Genomic DNA, 21,254 nt, shown 5'->3' on the forward strand with positions numbered 1-21,254 from the left:
GTCCTAGTAATTCTTTATTGAAAGCGTGAAAAATATGTTGCAGTTTTGATTATTTAAAAGAAAAGTTATAACTTACTCTGGTATCATTGAATAATGTTATATCACACGTTCCTTCTTGTGTGAAAATAATCCATTTAATAGACTTCTTTTTCACTCTTAAATTTAACAAATAGTTCTTAACGCTAGAAATTATAAGGCAATTTTGAGAATATTCTAATTGAGTTACGTTTAATAAGTGAGAAAAATCATGTTGAAAAAAAAATAAAAAGAAAGAAAGAAAGAAAGAGAAAACACTCATCTCTGTCTATCTCTTACAAATTATATATAAGTACTGACGGACAGATTTATACCAAATTTAGACTATGTTCTTCATTTTGAATTGGTTGATATTGCTGTACGTCCTTATCAGTATCAAAGTTAACAAGAGCAAGATCTGCTCTTAACGTAGATTTCGAACATGCTGGCAGATCACAAAACATGACAATAGGTCTTTGCCCGCCACGCTACGTTACCACCAGATGAATGGATCACACCGCATCTTCCGGTTCTGTGAAACCTTTAACGAATGTATCAAAACATATAGAACGAGTACCAAATATTTAAAAGAAAATTGAATTTTCAATTTTTTTCAACATGATTGTACATTTTGGTGTGCTAGATACTCTTATTACGTAATCTGGTATAGTAAATACTCTTTGATTAAAAGTGTAATCCTCTATTGTCAAAAATTCTTAACTTAAGCTTAACTTAACGTCCCTTCGATGCTCACTAAAGAACGCTAATTGCAAATGATCATACCCAATGAGCCTCATAGGGCTCGTCTTATCATTTTGAGGATTAAAAAAGAGTTATTTATTATCTATCCTATTGTATAAAAGAATAAACGTGACTCACTCATCAAAAGCCAACTACTATAGGTAAAACGTTATATTTGAACAGAACACTCCTCTTGTCACCTTAGCAAGAGATAAAAGATTCTTAGAAACACTTATCCTGAAAGGGGTAAAACGGGTTTCAAAGTTTCTGCCATGAATTGAGTACCCTACGAATCCACAAAGGGTGATGAAACTTGGTATATAAACTCTTGATTAACAAGTGAAAACACATGTTTTAGCGTTTTCCAAACCCCCGCTTTTGTTAGGAGGGAGGACTCATTTCTATAATATTCAAATTTCCCTGTCTTTATTAAGAAAGTACTCAATGTGAGGATTCCCTTTAGTTAACGGTGTGAAATTCGCCGTGACTAACTCTATCGTCTATAGAACTCGAAGGTTCAATGCTGCGTTCACAAAATCTCTCCATTGATTCTTGTCCTTAGCCAACTGAATCCATTTTTTACTTTGTATTCCTGTTTCTGTGAGGTCCATCTTAATATTATCCTCCTATCTGTGGCTACGTTTTCCTAATGGTCATTTTCCGATTGGATTACCAGTCAAAACTTCGAAAGCGTTCCTACTTTCTTCCATTCTGGCTACATGACCAGCCCACCTAGCCTCCTAGACTTGATGACCATAACAATGTGTAGTAAACGGTATAAATTATGCAGTTCCCCGTTATGAAGTTTCCGCGATTCCCAGTTCCCGTTCCTCTTGGGTCCTAATATTCACATATAAAGCACTAGACCACACCTGGTTGAATATTAAAAGCGAAATACTGATTCATGTAAATGGATCACAAATGAAACATACTGCACTAACAAGGACACCCGCGAAATTGAACAGGAGAAACCGGATGAAATTTCTACAATTAACTAATTTCAGGTCGCTGAATCCAGTAGTGATAGTCGTTTCCATGCAAAACCAAGCAGTCAAGCAGTGACGGCGCCAGTTAGTGGAGTACGGGCAAATTTTCTAGACAAGGTATGAGAAGAAACGGGAAGATTGAAACGCCCAATGTAGTAAATATGATTTACGATTGAGTCTAAAATATGTAGAAGCTCATGTGAATGCCTTACGTTAATCACAGTGTTACCAACTCATTGAAAATCTTGTGTGAAAGTGGTAATGGAAGAAAGTGTCACAATAATGTGATGTATTGTAATACATAAAGAACCCGACACATTATTCGGAAATAAGGCCTTGTCATGTTATAAAACAGTGTTGCTAACTTCATAAGGTATAATGATGATGAAATATAATATTCTGTCCGAAGGCAGGTCATTACCCGAAGGTCCCTGGGCAAGGTAAACCCATGATGGTTTGCCATTTCCTCCCATGGGATGATGATGACATCCTAGAATGGGACCTACGGTTTAAAGTGGGATCCGAACCACTTGCGCCCCCAGTGGAAATCGAACCCGGGACTCCCTGATTACCAGGCGAAGAGCGTACCCACCGGGGACACTCAAAGTATAAAAGAGGTCATACATTTAAGTTATAAACAAACCTAAAGTTAAGAAAAACTTTCAATCAGACAAGATAAGCGGGAGTAAATCAGCTGGTTCAGAAAGAAAGAGGGGTGTTACTCATATTCATGTAATACGCTGTGTCTGGTGACAAGTGCTATCTGACAATGGTATTTGGGAACTCCATCATAAAACTATATAGACGCATGAGTGGTGTACTAGCAGATGGACCTCGTTCCGAGTAAAGTGTGGTTGCGTGCAATAGTGATAATAGTATAGAGTGGCACAATGATCGTTCACTGTTACAAGGATGTTTTCCAAACAAAGATGTTACTTTGAAGATAATTTCACCCAAGACAATGAAATATTGTCAATCCCTTGACGTCTGGTTCTTTTGGCAATACAAGCTTTACTTCCGACGGATCATTGATTTCGTACAGCTCCAATGTGACAAACCTCAGGTGAATTTACACGATCGTTATTTTATTATCAAGCTGCACTCTGTGATCTACAATCAACTTTCAGCACCGATCTACAAGCCTATGTTGCAATATGCCTGGCAAAAGGCAGTGTACGATACAGGATCAGTAGTATTGTCATTTGTTAATGTCATTAGTGTAGCATTTGATATAGGATTGTTACCATGCAGAGGTGATGCTGACTGTGAGTCAGTAGCAATGGTCAAATGTGCATACTGTACACTGTCTCTGTGCTTTGACCACTTCCTTGACAAACCACATCTGCATTTTGAGAATTAACTGGCTCTTGCACACATGCAGGTCAATGTAGACGCGCAATGTATTTTTAAGTTCTTCAGCATTGTATCATTTTACTGGTATCACAGTCACCTCGACGGTCCCATGTTTATTTTGGTCCTTACAATAATGATGTCTTGTAGCTTAACTTCTTTGTTACTCTTAATGTCCATACACAAAGATGGCGCATGTTATCAGATGCAGCGTATTACATGGACATCAGTAACACCACTCTTTCTTTATGTGCGTGCTGATTCATTCCCGCTTATCTTGTTTGATTGAAAGTTTTCTTTTCTTTCTTTTAATTGTTTGCTTATACCTTACGTTCATATCTGTTTTATACTTTAGGAAGTTAGCAACACTGTTTTATAACATGGCAAGGCCTCATTCCCGAATAATGTGTCGGATCCTTTATGTATTACAATACATCGCATTTTTGTGACACTTTCTTCCATTACCACTTTTACACAAGATTTTCAATGAGTTGCTAACACTGTGATTAACGTCAGGCATTCACATGAGCTTCTACATATTTTAGACTCAATCATTAATCATATTTACTACATTGAGCGTTTGAATTTTAACGTTTCTTCTTATACCTTGTCTAGAATATTTGCCCATACTCCACTAACTGGCGCCGCCACTGCTTGACTGCTTGGTTTTGCATGGAAACGACTAACAACACTGGATTCAGCGACCTGAAATTAGTTAACTAAAAATTTCATCCGGTTTCTCCTGTTCAAGTTCGCGGGTGTCCCTTGTAAGAGGGAAACGGGGCTTGAACTGGGTTAGCCTTCAGCCTACCGCACATAGTACTAGTCATCAGTTAAACTACCAAAACTCCCGAATTGGGAAAATCTTGGATTTTATAATGTGTTGCTTATTCCTTTATGTCGTTCATGAAGAAAACACAAAGGTTTGGATCGGGAATAGAGAAGCTTTACTCTCCTCGATAACATTTACATAGTTCCCGACATAATTTACATCAAGGTGCTGTTTTCATAGTTGAACATGGTAGAATTGTAGGCTAGCTGCAAAGCCTAGCTACCCAAATATACGTCTCTCTGAAGTACACAAATATTAGTGTAAAAACTAGGGATGCTAGAAGTAAAGAGCTGTATGACACTACTATGATAACTGATACTGAGGGTAAACTGCAGTTATTTCTCTATTGTAACGGCAATGGTGAAAGATGGTTAGGGAAAAGAATTTATGGTAGAGGCTGAGTAACCTTTAGATGTCGACCTTCTAAGAAAAAGTTGGTTTTGCTTTTTGGAAAATCTATAGTAATTGAATTTTCGGATAAACAAATTCACATAAACATCTAATACTCTCGTGTTAATGAGTAACACATTTTATGTTGCATGACGATAGACATCCCTTGAAGTTAAATTTGCATTTTCCGCTCCCGAGTTCCTTTTTCTCTAGGTTTATTAGGCACCCATTTCAATACAATACAGTTAGCAAATTCAAACATGTCAGATGATAAGGCATTTTCCTTTTATAGGTAGTATCTTACGCGTTTTGACGACAGTGCTTCTTGCTATTTTCTTATTATACATTCGTTTAAATTCTCATTTGTATTAGTGCTTCTTGAGATTTGTGCTTTGATAGGTGAACTTATATCATTTGTGATTATTAGGTGTCCACTTAAGTTGGATGTAATTTTCTGGAACAGACCAATTTTCACTTCTTCTTCTTCTTCTTCTTCTTCTTATTATTATTATTATTATTATTATTATTATTATTATTATTATTATTATTATTATTATTATTATTATTATTATTATTTCTTACAGTTTAGAAATGCTTCCTATCTCTTCATAATAGCTTCATTTCTGTTTGTTGTAATTTTCAGGTGTGCCCTGGTGGTGGATTTGGACCAGTCTCAGATGACGGATATGGAGTATCATATATGTTTTCATCTGAAACGGTTATATTCTTTCACGTGTCGTCGAAACATTCATCGAAACTCACAAATTCACAGCGATTTATGTCTCATTTGTTTGAAAGTTTAAATGAGATCAAGGAACTTTTTGAGATCGGATCATAAAACTATTTGACCTGTGTTAAGTATTGTGATACGTTGAACCTCATATTAGGTTGTTTTATAGATATAATATTGATAAATGAAAACATACCTATTTTAGTATGTACGTTTGTCTTCTGATATCGAATGGGTATAAGCGGAGGGGTAGTTAAATATAAATGCTATAACGGTTATTATAGTATGTAGCAGTTTTAATTTAAGAGATTTTTTAACGAAATGAATTTATTGAAGTTGCCTTCAATAATAGTAAAGTAAGGTTGTGTAGTTTTATAGTTGTCACATCATTTCACATTTACAATAAAATATTGTGATTTTTTCACCGTCGTAAAAAGAGTTCTATTTTTTCTTGTTGTACTTGTTGTTATAGTGCTGTTTTGTTTATAAATACAGAAGAATGGCATAATGCCTAATAAATGCTGTATAAGGTTTTCTTCTAGAACCAAAAGATGACAGCCTGGTCGGTCATAAGAGTATATTTAATTATGTCTTGAACCTCAGTGAAAAAATTATATATTTTGTCCAGAAGACGTAGTAATTACTTCACCACTGTTGTCTGTATTGAAAGAGAAATATTTTCCAACTTTCGTGAATACATCTGTTCGGTCTCACCTTACTCTTCTTTGTTTATAATGTTAGGATGTGTTGACGTCTGCTCTATGTGTTAGTTGTTGATGAAATGTGGATTTTTTTTTAATGATTATTTATCTAGAATTTAGAATTTGTTAAGCTTTAATCAAGTGGTAAGTGACAAGTCAGGTCCGCTTATTAATCATGCCGACGATCATGTTGTTCTAACCGAATATTGAGTACCTATAACTTCAAATAATTTTAAACGAGAATAAAAATGGCTGTTTTGGTTATTTCTCTTTCTATTTGAGTTGTAATCATTAAGGTGACAGTGAACAATACGATAATTCATTGCTACTGTTGTTCAGCACTGAGAAAAGAAAAATACTTTAAAAGTATGCGTTTCATACGAAATATATTAGGAACAAAAATGATAATCATTATAGAAACATACAAGATGTGGCATGGATTTAATCTCTCCTGGGGTGTAACGCCGGAAATAGAAACTCAAGTAGTGTTTGGAATCTTACTTTCTTAGTAAGTCCTGCCCTTCATAACATCAGTTTTGGATACGGAAGTAAGTAAAAGTTACCTGTATCTTTATCTGCTTCTAACTTGAACGATGTCATCATCCACTCTTATAAGAACTCAAAAACGCCACTCTTTATATAGAGGTAACAGGCAAGTGATGATGTCTATATTCAATACTAGCAGTACATTAGATGATTTGAATGACCTTATGTAACTCAAATATGAAGAAGCTTATCTTGTATCACGAAGTAGTTGAACTTCAATCGAACAGTTTCAGTGTGCATTGACACCTTTGTCGATGATTTTTAAATATTGCTAAACTTCATATACCTAGGAAGCTTCCTATCTACCTCCTAGCATAAGAGTCTTACCTGGAAATTCATTACAATTTTTACTCACAGGAAGGACAACAAATTAAAGCAGTGATAAGCCTGTAAACTTTGCATTGTACATTTTCCCGAGAAGCAAAGTTCGTTACAGTTTTGAGAAATTAAATTTACTTTTTCTCTTAGAAAAGTTCCACAGATAAGTAGCAACCTTCCCAGATGTATCCAGTTTAACAACAAAGATGTCAGAGCACACTGAAACCGTGATTGAAGTCCAACTACCCCGTGATGCTATTCATAGGATTATTCATTATGCATGCTGTACCATCTACGAGATTTATGTATGCTAATTCTCGTGTTAGCAATTATTATTTCATTTAATAACTGGCACAAGAATAAACATATCAACTGCCGAAGTTACGTCATTCACTAACATCGCTCGCTGTTTGAATCTCATTGAGAGTAAGTTGAGTAATTTAGAAATTCTACTTAGATTTGCCTACAGCGACGGAAGTTTCCGTTTTGGTCATAAAAAGAAATATTGGTATTGTGATTTAGTTATGCTTGTATCATTTGATTATCTATGCCTATCTTATAATCTTGAAAATGGTTCGAAAAATGGTCATATTTCACAAAAATACAAACTAATGTCATAGAACCAGCAACAGCCTAGAAACATATATTACTGTTAAGTTGGAAAACGGATCTTCTGTCTTCAATATTAGTTATACTATGTGTAGTACAGTAATTTATTTTGAACTTGATATACAGACGAATAACATTTGATAATTAGCTTTCGATTATTGTCTAGATAATCACATTAAACAAAGAAAAGTAAGTATAAGTCCAGAATAGTAACAATAGTCACTAGCTTAATCGATGTTAGTAATGTAAACACTGCTTTACTGTAATGAAGAGGATATCGATGTCAAATGAAAGTGGCAAAACTTATGTTGATTTGTAACTTCAATTTACATGTTAGCACATCCAATAGTGAGTTGCACTGTTGCATTCTTCGATTAGAATGAAAGTTGGTAGTTTGTTTGAAATGATACAGTAATTAGAATATCGAATTGTGCAATTAAAAAATTATTATGGCACATATCCCAGCGATTTTTTTTAATGTTTAGTAGTTATATTTTGTGTATAGTAACTGTCTGATATTCACTTGACTACTGACATGCTAGTATCGGCTTTATTAAGAAGATATTCGTGTTATACGTTATATTTTTGTTATAATTTAATACTTTGTTTCATATATTTAAACTGTAAAATTTGAAGGAGTGTACTTAAGATGCTGTTACTATTTCTTGGATAGTATAATCCACAACATTCCAGGATTGTATGTTTAAGAAGCTTCAAAAATAATTTTTATGGTTGTGAGCTCGATCATAATAGTTAGTGTTTTAAAAAACATTAACAATGAAGGCTGAGTAATCTTTTCAATCCTAATATTGCTTATTTACTTTTAACTTACCTTTTAGATGCTCCACTCGCATTTGATGATTGGTTGGCAAGACTTCCTCTGTTTTGCAGTTTGATAAGGTATATATAGGGTGTTTCAAAACAACACCGACAACGTTTGGGAGGCGATTGTTGACACCAAGATAAGGCAAAAAGTATAGACCACCCTGGGTGCACAAATGTTTCCTTTCGGAGTTATAGGCTGACGAAAACATGAAAAAATGGACTTCAAAGGTCCATAGCTCCAAAACTATGGAACCTACCGTAGTTGGGTCAACTTCACTTAAGAACTAATATGTGCGCTATCTAAAAATACATGTTTTAGAATTTTAAGATCCTCACGCAACAATTTTTGTCGAGGCAATTTGCCTACTGGCATATAATTTGAAGTATTCACCAACTACATCTATAAAAATTGTTGCGGAATTACCGCAAGATTCTGAAACATGGATGTTCAAATAGAGCACATACTAGTTCCTACGTGAAGTCTTGACCCACGGTAGGTCCCATAATTTTGGAGCTATGGACCTTTAAAGTTCATTTTTCATGTTTTCGACAGCCTATAACTCCGAAAGAAAACACTTGTGCACCCAGGTTGGTCTATACTTTTTGTCTTACGTTGATGTCAGGAATCACCTCCCAAGAGTTGTCAGTGTTGTTTTGAAACACTCTGTATATATATAAAAGGAGGAGGAAAATAAAAGTTATTAAACCATGATCTACTGTTTGTAAGCGTAGTCCTTTTACTTTTTATTTTTATTCTGTGTTTAGCACTTTCAGTCGGCAATATTTATGTTAAGGGGTAGTCACTAAGAGCTTCGTTTCAAGCTTTCTGATCTGATCCATAAGAAGAAACTCTTCGCAGTGAAACATAAATATTGTTTTGAAATAGAAAGGGTGAAGTGAAAGGTACTACATCAGAATTCTAGGCTGATGTGAAAGCTATCGAATATAACATAAAAATATATATACTAATGATTATTATATGTTGTTAACTGTAATACATCACACGTATTGCTTTTGTGTAAGCAAGTATGAGAAGCAATTGCAGTACTTGCGTTGCTCCAACGAACGTAGGTCTAGGTAACTTATATGCTGCAAGAGAGATTAAACGATTTCAACTTTTTGATTTAGGTTCTTCACCGTAGTAATATACATTTTCTCTCAAAATGTTAAGACAAATTTTAATTGTTGAATTAGAATGCAGAAATTATATAATTAAAATATAGGTGAGTCTAAATCATACTTTCTAAATGCTTGGCATTACATCAAAGTTATATTAAACTACAGTCTTTTAAATGTAGACTATCGTGTTCTGTCCTTAAATGACAAAGAATTCCTACTGTAAAACTAGAATTGAATTAGCAAGATCTATTTGTGCAGTCATTAGCGAACGTGAATAACCACCTTATTTGGAAATAACTTGCTTTACTTCTTCGTACTCACATAGAGAATTTCCTTCGACGTAACCTAATTCTTCTTGTTATTGGAAACTATATCCAAAGTTAACTATATATGATCTGAAGATGTTGCCAAAATGTATGTTTGTCGTGATATACATTTATGCGTGTAATTATACTTATTGATAATTAATAAATATATAGTTTACGTTTCGTCTTCTAAATATGTTGAGTAGATAATACATAGTTAAAAATACCTGTACTTAAAATGAAATATTCAGCAATAGAATATAAATGCATTTCTATAAATATTTGATCTAATATAATTCTTCATAAATTAATATATTGATCTGTCGAAAAGATAGTGAGAAAAAACTCATTTATTGTCATGATAAAAAGAATAAATAAGGACAATAAATATCATATATAATGTTAAATACTGTATATGAATAATTTTTTAGTGTTACCTTTTATGACTTTAGCAACGAGCATATTAGAGCAGAATAATTATTTTATGTAGTTTAATCAATGAAACACCAATTACTGTGATTTACAATATAGTAATTATTACAGCGTAGTAACTGTAGTAATAATAGTAGGTACAAAATCGTAAGTAAACAGAAAGTCTGTTAAAGTCAATTAATCAATTTTTAAAATATAAAATAGTAAAAACTATTATAAAAGTACAAACAATTAGCAAATAATTACAAAAAAAAAAAAAAAAAAAAAAGAAACTTTATCATGACGTAATGAAATAAATGAAATAGCAACATGAAATTCTGAAGAATACTTGTGTGTTGCGATAATGTCTTTCTTATATAGATGAACCATATCAACGTTGTTATGTACGTTACTTGTTGGCACATTGTTATTGTAAATTGATGTTAAAACGTGTGAAAACTATGTATTTTATTGTATAAAATTGCAACATACGCAGACCATAATTTCTTGTCTTTTAGCTGTTTCGCATCCTCTTTCCGATGTTTTTATAGCATAAAATTATTTATACACAGCGATTTAAGTGAAATTTTGTGCGAAAATAAATAGTAATATCAAGCCCTTAGCCTTAGTCTGTACACTTGGGAGCAAATTAAATTTTACTTTTACTCGTTTATTGTAATTAATTTACATGTTCATATTTCCACATTATTGCCGAAAATGATGCAAAAAGTGTTATTGCATTTTGTCGATAATGCAAATAAAAATTTTTAGGTTATTTTCTTTAGAACTTTGTTACGAAAGCTAACATATCTTGATTTTGGTATCTTAGATTTGTAAGAACTTCTAAGAGGAAACCACTGAAAAGAAAATCTGTAAATCTGTAAAGAAATCGATGTATAAATCTGTAAAGAAATTGATATGCAGAGTTCTTACAAGTAGGAGTCTAATATACAGATTGTTAGGATGATTAACTTAAAATCGTAGTCATATGATACAAATTTTAAAACAAAGTGAAATAGAACCTCCTGAATACCGTTAAATAGGAATAAAATTTCGATTAATCGAACTAATTTTCTCATGTAAATTAAAATACGAAAATCTTAAGTTGCGACTTCTCTATGCACTGCATCATTAGAAGATTAAAGGAGAAATGAATGTACGGGAAGAGAAGAGACCATGAGTAAGTCACCATCAAAGAATCTGAAGAAACATATCTGGATTACTTAAACAGTGTGATTCTACTTACCCATGTGCACATCTCCTTTCATATTTGGAAATTAGTAAATGTACAATATCGTGTTACAAGATACACTTTTTAAGTTATAAATTTAAATTGATATCATACTACATGCAGTTTAACAGGCTTTTGACAATTCTGAATCCATTAAATCTTAACCTTACTATATTATTTTAATGTATTGTGTTATCTCATAGCTTTTGATGTTCTAACTTATAATTGTTAGATATTGCATATGTTGCTTACGATCAAAGTAGAAAACTGATTATTTTACTAAACAGATGCAAACTTCAGTTATTTTTAATTTGCCACGCAGGAAAGTTGGTGCGGAACAGGCATACCAAATGAGCTCAGTCAAATCTGTACAAAATTTAGAAATATTTATTCATTGTATGTACATGTAAAAGGAGATATTGAATATACTTAAACCATCCCCGAACATTTAAATATTAATAATCTTTTGTATCCTTTTCTAATTGTCATTCCCGTAATTGAATAAATATAATTTTGAATAAATGAATAAATGTTGCATTTGTCTCCTCATTTAGAATAAAAGAGTTGATTAATAAATTTTACTTCACTTCTGTTTTAAAGATTTCATAAGTAATTCAATAGTGTGGAGGTATTTGATTTTATAAATTCTTATGCAAATGATAATGCCATTCTTTTCCTGTAAGTTCAATAACAAATAAACACTTAGTTCTGACGCATTATAATACTAAGATATTTTATATGTTTTGCTGTTGTATTTCTTCAAATGTTTATCTATATTGTTTTGTTATGTTACTTTGTATGGTAAATACTACAGGCCCTGTTGAATTACATCATTGTACGCCTAATTGCAAATTCAAACTTAAGTCATGAAATATATGCAATATAATTCAAGTACTACAATAATTGTGTTTTCTTTAATTACAGACAAGTGTACTTATCAGATATGCTACACTTAATTAATTAATTCACTGCAAATATGTAAATTGTGAACTAAACTTTATTGATGAGTTAATATTTTTTGTTAATCGTATTTCAAGCGGAATGCAATTTGAGCCAACTTGTTTTGGTTACCAAATGCACCTTTTCGTGTATATTTACCTACATTTGTTGTAGAACAGTGGGTGAAATCTGCCAGCTGTGCACACAATTGTCCTTTTGTTATTTTTCTGTTAAAAATTTCCTGTTAAAGTTTGTACTATTATCAACTTCAGCTGTTGAACCAATGAAAGTGTTGCATAGGCATTACCTATATTTCGGAGGGTTTGAAAGATTAAATTAAATCTTTTGAGTTCTATGTCCCACAGTTATGCCGTGTGGGCTAAAGGAGACGGTGATGAACAATGAATGAATGAAATGGTGGAATGAAGAAAGTGGAAGGAAACGGGAGAACCCCCGAGAAAATTACACACATGGTGTTTGTCCATCACAAAGCCTATTTGGCGCGAGCTGGGATCGAACCAGGGACCCCACACACTAGAGGTGAACTCTCTACCACGGAGCCACCTCAGAGAGTTTTAAGCATTAAGGCTTTTGTATTTACTTAACAGATATAGTTCGAATTTTTCTTGAGGTAGGAGTGAATCTTAATGTATATTTACACACACACAATTAGTTTAAAGGTAAGCGAGATAGTAATTTTATACCTAAAATCCAAATTCTTGAGCTTAGTACTGCGATGTCCTTGCCTCTCAGAAAAAATAACGAACTCCGAAAACTTTGTTAGCCTGTTCATAGAAGGTGCGCTATACTTAGCGTCCCATTACAATAAAATAGAATTTAGTATTATAAATACTTTAGGACTGTTTTAACAAAAATCGCTCATTGTCATACTAGGAATCCCTGAAGTCTAGAACTAATAAAATATACAAGCGAATAATAAGATACCTCCTTAAATATTTTTTTTTTTTTTAAATCTTATATATTTCTTACTGATACAGTAAGAATTAATAAACAAGAACCACCGAGACGAAACCATCATACAGCTAATGACTTAATGTATCTTCATTTCCACATTGTATAAGTGCTTTTGGATTGGGTTATTGTATATCAAATAACCGTTGATTTGCGGATGATAAATCGTGATAACATTTTAAGATATACTAGTAACATTTTAAGTTTGTTGTTAAAAGTCTGTAATATATATTTGATAATAATACGCTCAGCATACAGATAATTCATCTTTTTCGGTATATGCTCGACTTTTATACAGAGGATTTCTTCTCATCCTGTTTTCTACTACTGTATTTGACTAAAACATTCGATAGTGTGTGGTATAATGGATTAGTCTACAAACTCCATGTCTTAAATCTACCTGCAGCCTACATTCGCCTCATATGTAATTATGTTCATAATAGAATAGATTGTGTATCTATCGATGATAGCCAATCATGCACGACTTTCCAATTCCAAGACTCCCCGAAGTTCAGCGTTATCTCCACTATCATATGTAATATATATATAAGCGATTTACCAACGATGCTACCGTTCATCTCCACTTTTATATTTGTTGATACACTTATACTAGGAAGTGCAAATCAATTCAGTCAGTTAACAATAACCTACAATCTACAATAGATCTGTCTGGTGTAATCGGTGGAAAGTTAAGTTCAATAGAACTAAAACACAAGGCTTACGTAATCATCCAGTAACCAAAGACAGTAACCCGCATTCAGCGTAGTCTGGAACTTCCAATACTAAGGCTCATTGGTTTCAGATAGTCCAAACGATATTGTAGAACATTTAGGCGGTGTATTTGATGTGATGCTTAATTGGAAAACATAATTCAAAGTATTTTTTTAAAAAAGCTATAACCAATGGTTTAAATTTTTTGAAAGATTTAGCTCATAATACTTGAGAATTACAGTCGCATTCTTCTTGACATTGGGGCCCTCCTCCGCAAGGGCTTGGGCGCAACCCCCCAAATGTACCGTTCTCTCACCAAAGGTACCTTTCTCCCCCTAACTTTACCCACCTGTGGGCACTCCTGCTCATTAAAACTTACCAGGCAGTTCTTCGACCGTGTCTAACATACGGACATACAGTTTGAGCAACTTTTGTAGCAGATTTGAAGTTTCGAAATGTCATGCTCTACAACCTGTAAACCGCATTAAACCTCCTAGTCCAACTTGTTTATACATCGATATTCCACGTCTTGCAAATCATCTCGAAATATTATGAGCTTAGTGTATTGACAACAGAATGGTCGGACGAACATCTCATCCCGTTGTAAACAATAAGCCTTGGACGCCGGAACCTGCTGACAGTATTTTACAACAATTTATAATCTCAAACATGTCTACCATTTTGACCATCACATTTTTCAAACTTATAATACATATACCTTTCAACCCTTAATTCCTCTACTTTTTGCACATTCATCATCTACGAACAAACTTAAAGGAGCAGTTCGAGCTAAAAACAAGTTTGGTGCAATAGAAAGAGAAACAAAAAATAAGAGACCCGTATTTTTTTATATCTTGATAGGCCGTCTCGTTCAGCTTCTACAGGCATTTGTTTTTGATGAATCGTAAATGGTGACGTCATGGGTGGGATACGCGAGAAACTCAATGTGAGTCAGCAACCACTCCCTTGTACGCAGCTGATAAACCTTTAATAGTGCATTGGATTTAATAGATTGTGCTTTGGATTTGTTAGCAGTCTTGCTCTGTGTAGAATTCTTGAGGGAACTTTTTTTTAGTTGTTTTTCCTATAGCATTAGTATAAAAAAAAGAGTAGAAAGAGAGCAGTAATTACGTTTGTTGTGCGAAACAGTGTTTCTTCCAGACATGTTTTTAGGGTGGCACTGTCTCCCGGAGGAGACCAAAATACGTCTATAATATAATAAATATAATAGTACTGTGTAGAAATAATGTGCCTCTCCGAATACTAAGTGTCCCTTCTCCCCCTTCCCCGGATTTTTTTTCTGAAAGAAACACTAGTGTGAAGTAGAAAACACGTGTTAGTACAGCGCGTGCTGTGTCTGTGAAGTGAATTAGAAATGCCTAACACCTGCTGTGTTTTCGGTTGTAATTCTTGTGCAATTGAAGCTGAGGACGTAAAGTATCTTTTGTTACGTTTCTAAGTCGTGAGAAATCACCACCAGATCGATATAAATTATGGCCCAAGAAAATCAATGGGAAAAAAATGTACCAAATAAAATCACTCGTGTTCCAAACATCTTGAAGAGCCTGCCTTCGAGAAGTCAAGTTTATTGAAAGAAAAGTTAATGCCAGTGGCGGATCTAGGCTGGGGCCGGGGGCCTCGGCCCCCCAGTTTTTGAGTGACAAAATTGATCTAAGCTATTATTTAGATATTTTTGAAAGTTTTTAGTAAACATGATATACATATCATAGTCTGGGTTCTGACTCCCCCCCCCCCCCGAGTTTTTACCGTCTAGATCCACTTCTGGCTAATGCCAGGAGAATTATTTACACGCAAACTGATAAAGAATGCTGTTCCAAGTATATTATTGAAACGTTTAAAATCCGAGCCATTGAACAAGCACCGATCTATGTCCAGTTACCAACGTACAAATATCGTACAAGACGCAATTGATGGTTGTAGCCAAGACGAGGCATTAGAGGGTAATAGAGACGATGTCACTCATGATTCTGAAGAAACTGCTTTAGAAATAAGCTATACAATGTGAATTAGGGAGTGAAATATACCGGCTTGTAGAAGGAATCAGTGACGATGACTGTTCCTCAAGGCATTGATCCATCGTTTAATTTCTCTGTATCATGTGACAATGATGATGAAACGGGTGATGAGAGTTGTTCCGCGGAATGAGAATACCATAAATTTAACCGGTGAAGTGTTTTTCGTATTCTTGCAAACTTTACAGATGTTATTTCATTTTTGCCTCGTATGTTGCGCTCCTGTACATACCTACCTTGAAGCACAAAATTATAGGGTCAGCGTTAAAAATTACAACAAAACGTGAAAATGAACATACTTATGTTGAGAATCGGAAGAATGATTAAAGAAAAGGTACTTAGGTGTTGCAGCAATCTCGTCCGCCATCTATTTACATATTGGTTTCGATTTTTTTTTTTTTTTTTGAAACGCTGAACTCATGCTTTATAGGATACGTTTTATAATATTATAAAAACGTTTGTACAGCCCACCATCAAATATCATTTTCTACATGCAGATGATATTTGTAAGTCTTTGCAATCAGTTCTGGAAAAGGAAACCGCACTTAGAACGTGCCACCGCACCTCTCACAAACGAAATGCTTGGCACTGTATAGTATGTAAGCCTGCTCTCCCTCCTTGCCCACCTATGACGTCATCACAAAATATTTCTTCCTCTGTTACTCGCTAACGACTGAACGTATCGCGATCAAACAAACACCATTCCTTTTAGAATTTTCAACTCTACAAATGGAAATAAATTGTAAAAAATGCATTTCTAAGTCGAACTGCTCCTTTAACTTTTACCATTCATCGATTGAATCAATATCCAATTGAATAGGCCCAACCAGTGGCAATTGTATCTATGTACCGTGATTCAATCGGTTGTCTAAAAACGAATGTGTTAAATTAAAAAGGTAATTTTTTTTAAGAAATAGAAAAATATTAAAATATAAAACCAAAAGGTCACTTTTATACAATTATTTATCTTCACTTGTTTTTGAATTGTACCTTCCAGTTCATCCACTTTCATGGATAGCATATATCCAACTACTCTATGTTGTTACACAAAATTTAACTAATTCATCTTCCTCTATCAATAATGACTATGTCCACTTCTTCCAGTATCATCTTTTCTACTACTTTAAAAAATGATAATCAAGAATCATAGAAGCACCTGAATATCCATGGCAACGGACACACTTTAGACTTCTTTGCAAGAAATTTTTATTTTTCTGCAAGATATTTTTATGTGACTATTGGTTGATGTAGTGTCGAAATAGGGCGATGTTATATAGCACCACTTCATAGACTGCCCCATGCCGTAAGCATCGGTGGACCATCGATGGACAACTAGCTACATCTCGTCAAAAATTGGCGGCCCTGTTTTGAAAATTATACTACCAGGGGCGGAGACGCGACGGAACACAAATAAACCACAAAATTACTCACCAAAATGTTAAATCGACCATATGCGTGATTTGTTTACATTAAGATGGGTCTAAAAAACACTTTTAAAAAGTAATAAAAAAGTACCCCGGAATGGGCGGAAACCACGAAACTTATGATTACCAGCCACGTGTTCTTCCGACTTCGTCACGGAGGCAATGAGGAAAATATTGCTTGTAGAGGAATAAATTGTGAAGTTTTTAAATTTGGTTAATCAGAGTGCTTCTTTAACCGTGTATATTCGACGATAACCGTTGGGATCAGATAAAATTGCATTGTAACAATATGACACGCGTTTATTTACTTTATTTCATAGTTCTCCCATATTCACTTTCTAATGATCGCGACAGTTGTCATTTAAGTTCATACAATTATACACACTCATCTCAAGATTTTTCATTTCATGATATAAAAACAGAGGTTACTCTTGACCCCAAGAGCTCACTTTAGGAACAATTCATCAGGAAAAAAATAATATATAATAATAGCCGCATGCACATCGCTGGCGATAGTTCGGTTGGTCCGTTTGAATTTCTCCGCGACGAATCGAAGGAGCGCGGACGAAAACAAAGTACTCGCTGCTACGCAGTGCTAACGTCAACATCCCGACTCTAGATATCTGTTTCGACTCGACGAAACCTTGCCACCAGCGGCAATCCGTCGCGTCGCTATATCAACGATCGATAGTTACCGGCAAGCAGGCCATTACGTGTTGGCGACGTTTACGGCATAAATAATGCTAAGTTAAGTAATTGTTTAAATAGATTTGGATGGCCACAAATCATAGTAATTGACAGCGTAACTGGCCACCATTTTCCAGCAAGAAATTTAAGACACCCACACCTGGCATCCACACAGTAACGAATTAGCGGAAAGAACTGTTCAAAAGAAGAAAGATACGATTAAACAGAAACTACTTGAAAATGGGAAATTGATAAATAACGGTATATACCAATAAACAATAAACGGAGATGAAATTTTATAAAGTTTAAACAAGGTCAGATTGGCAGTCACAGGGACCATCCTGCTAGACTAAAATGAGGGCCCACTGCATTAATGTTAAACATGTTGACATGATTTATGTACTTTATCAAATATCATATTATCTTCTAACCCATAAATAGTATCACACACATTAACATAAGAGCAAAAGATCAATTATAAAATCTTTCAAAAAGTCTAAAAAGGAACATTTGCATACTAATGCATTCAGTGTATAATTTACATTATCATTTTTAATATTAAACACACACAAAACTAAAGTTGCATATCTTTTTAAACAAAAGATTCTCACATTTTAAAAAGCCCAAAGATTAATCTCATTAGTCCATAGCCTATTTTCACTAAGTAAAACTTAATCTAAACTCAATTTTGGAACAAGAATAAAGAATTCAACAACTTTGGGTAATAGTTTATTTCCTCATAAATCAGATCTTAGTTCAAATAGATTAAAGTTATTTCTAAATTACGTATGTACTTATATTCCAACCAAAAATCTAATTTAATATTATTTCATGTGAGTAGCAATGGAGGATGGATTTCATTAACATTACTTTTGTCTTGTTTCGTTTTCAATACATACGATGCTTACAACTTCAAATAACTAGTTTATTCTTTGGAGCTAAACGTAAGATCATCAATTACTGTGTCATAATCGAACGTTCATGACTTTTCTACCAATAAAAGAAGAAAATTTTTACACAAACCTTATCCAGGCGAAGAACGAAAACTATTTTTGGTCATTTTGTAATTGAGAAAATTCGTTCACAGGAAACTTCGGTACACGAAAAGAGTTTAAAGATACTCATATACTTTATACAACGATGATTAATGAAACATATGGATTTAATTCGTGTACTACCTGATGTGCACAAGTTGGACACACTTCACACTGTTTTCTAGCTTTGCATTTCCATTCATCTTCCTCTTCATCGTTCTCACTCTTTCAATTCTATGATCATATTGCTCGCTGTCAGCTTCATTTTTCATTATATCCTGCTTTTTACATATTGGATTGATCATAGTTACTATAATAACGAGGAAATCGGAGTAGTTCCTTTCGAATTTGTTCTTTTCACCATTTATAATAACGAAGTAGAGTATTGAGAGCACAATCAGGTAGTTTTTCTAAAGAACTGCCCTCATGGAAACTTGTAAAATCTACCAAGCAGTATCCTTTTAGCAGTGTTTCATTCCAGATAAATCGATAATGTAGTTGCTAAATTACCATATCTAAAATAAGTTAATTTGCGAACGTTTATCTTAAATGTTTTTGATGGGAAATCGAAAATTCTTGCCTTATCTTAACACAGCTCGTTTGCTTGAAGAGTTCTTACTGGCATTGTCTTTGCAAGTTAAACATCGTACCATTTATTTTTCTTTGCAAATCTTTGGCAATTCCATACCTTTAGTTATAATAGAATTAAACTCTTTCCTTTTGTGTCTTAAGTTTGAATCTAACGTACAAATTATTTTTGTAGTAGTTTGATAATTCAAAAACCAGATTTTTCAAATACTCTGAAGAAGGTCTAAACAGGTAAGACAGTTCGCTGAAAACAAAAGCGAAAAGAATGGTTTAAAATTTACATCAGTTCTCAAATCAAACCCACGGCTTTGTGATTTCTCCTTTAACAACACTCGTGTTGGCAATAGTGAGTAGATATTTAAGTAACGTCATGAACCTTTTCCGAAGACATCGAAAAATCAAAGATGCTCTTGAGAGCTCGATCTTTACTCCACTACCTTGTTGCATTGATCATTTGTAATCGACCAAGAAGCTGTTTACCACTTGTGCTTTCCTTGCTGAATTAATACATTCTTGCATTCTTTTATATGAATCGGAGATAAAAATGACTGTTACTTGAAGTAATCCAATAAAATCTTTTGCAACTTTACAAATTCTGTTGAATTTGTCATGAGGAAATATTGTATTTAAATTTGTTTTTGAATTTGTTTTCTGTGTCAAGTCAAGTAATAAATAAGTGAGAGGTTCACGTGTTACGTCTTCGAACACATCCAGAATATGTTTACTATGTCGTGACATAATTTGTCTAGCTAAATATTGTAACTTATCACGAAGATTTTCAAGTACTATAATATATTATGCATTTAAACTTATATCACGTGCATGTTTTCTTTTAAAAAATAAATTTTGAATAATAAATATTAAACTTAATTTTTTACGATGTGCGTATTTTGGAAATAAATGAGCAACATAACCACCATTTGTTTCGGACACTAAATGAAGTATTAATAAAGAATTTTCTTTAATTTGAAAATTATTTATATCAGGTATTCCTTTTTTAAAACGTATTTGTGCGTTTGTATTTAACTTTGGAATCACTCCACGATAGCACCATATCATATCATTACATTTTATATTAAACATATTTTTACGTTCATTAAGTAAACTATTTACAAAACACGTTTTACCTGCACTGAAAGGACCAGCAATTAAAATGATATAGGGATGTCGAAACTTTAACAACGTGTACTCAAATGAAGGCATATAATAGAAAACTTGCTTTATATGCATATTCATACACACATATATATTCATTCCACATACACACAAGATCATTAGAAAAAATTATGACTAATTAATTAGAAGAATATAAATAAGAGTTTGCACAGCAATTATTTAGAGGATCACAATAAGTTTGCTCTTAAAAACGACGAATTTTTAAAGGTTTTTATGATTAGATCGATTAAAGAAAATAATAAAATTATTTTATTCATACTTTATACCTTATACGTGTTTTTATTCATACCTCGTACTTCTATTCTCACAAAGTTTCTAAACGACTTTCCATAGGAATTTTAACAACGAGTAATATTTTAAATATTACGAAATAAAACAAATAAACACACAACACATTTACTCGTTCGTGGGGCTATACCTGTAAGGTACACTTCCTCTTTTGTACGGCTTCATCGTCAGTCATGTCATTTTGGTCAATGCGCTTACGTTTTTTGTTAACCTCACGGTGTGCCTTTGTCTCTTTACAGCTATAGATGCAGAATTCTGGTCTACGCACGATCTTTGTTGAGTTTTCAATTACC

At 33.6% G+C, this 21,254-nt stretch overlaps 1 protein-coding gene and 1 long non-coding RNA gene across 3 annotated transcripts in view; one reads left to right on the forward strand and one right to left on the reverse strand.

Annotated features, from left to right (window-relative positions):
• LOC145678528 (carnitine O-palmitoyltransferase 1, liver isoform-like) overlaps positions 1 to 12,012 on the forward strand; it is a 284,824-nt gene extending 272,812 nt beyond the window's left edge. For both annotated transcript variants that reach the window (XM_081748775.1, XM_081748776.1), the window contains one exon: positions 4,958 to 12,012. In XM_081748775.1, coding sequence (XP_081604901.1) covers positions 4,958 to 5,152 — 195 coding nt within the window. In that variant the 3' untranslated portion in view covers positions 5,153 to 12,012. The remainder of the gene's footprint in view (positions 1 to 4,957) is intronic.
• Positions 1 to 21,254, reverse strand: part of LOC145678530 (uncharacterized) — a 229,566-nt gene that overhangs the window by 48,323 nt on the left and 159,989 nt on the right. The gene's annotated exons all lie outside the window — the stretch shown is intronic.

This window comes from Thermobia domestica, chromosome 2, assembly GCF_964235325.1.
Source record: "Thermobia domestica chromosome 2, izTheDome1.hap1.1, whole genome shotgun sequence".
Lineage (NCBI taxonomy): Eukaryota > Metazoa > Arthropoda > Insecta > Zygentoma > Lepismatidae > Thermobia > Thermobia domestica.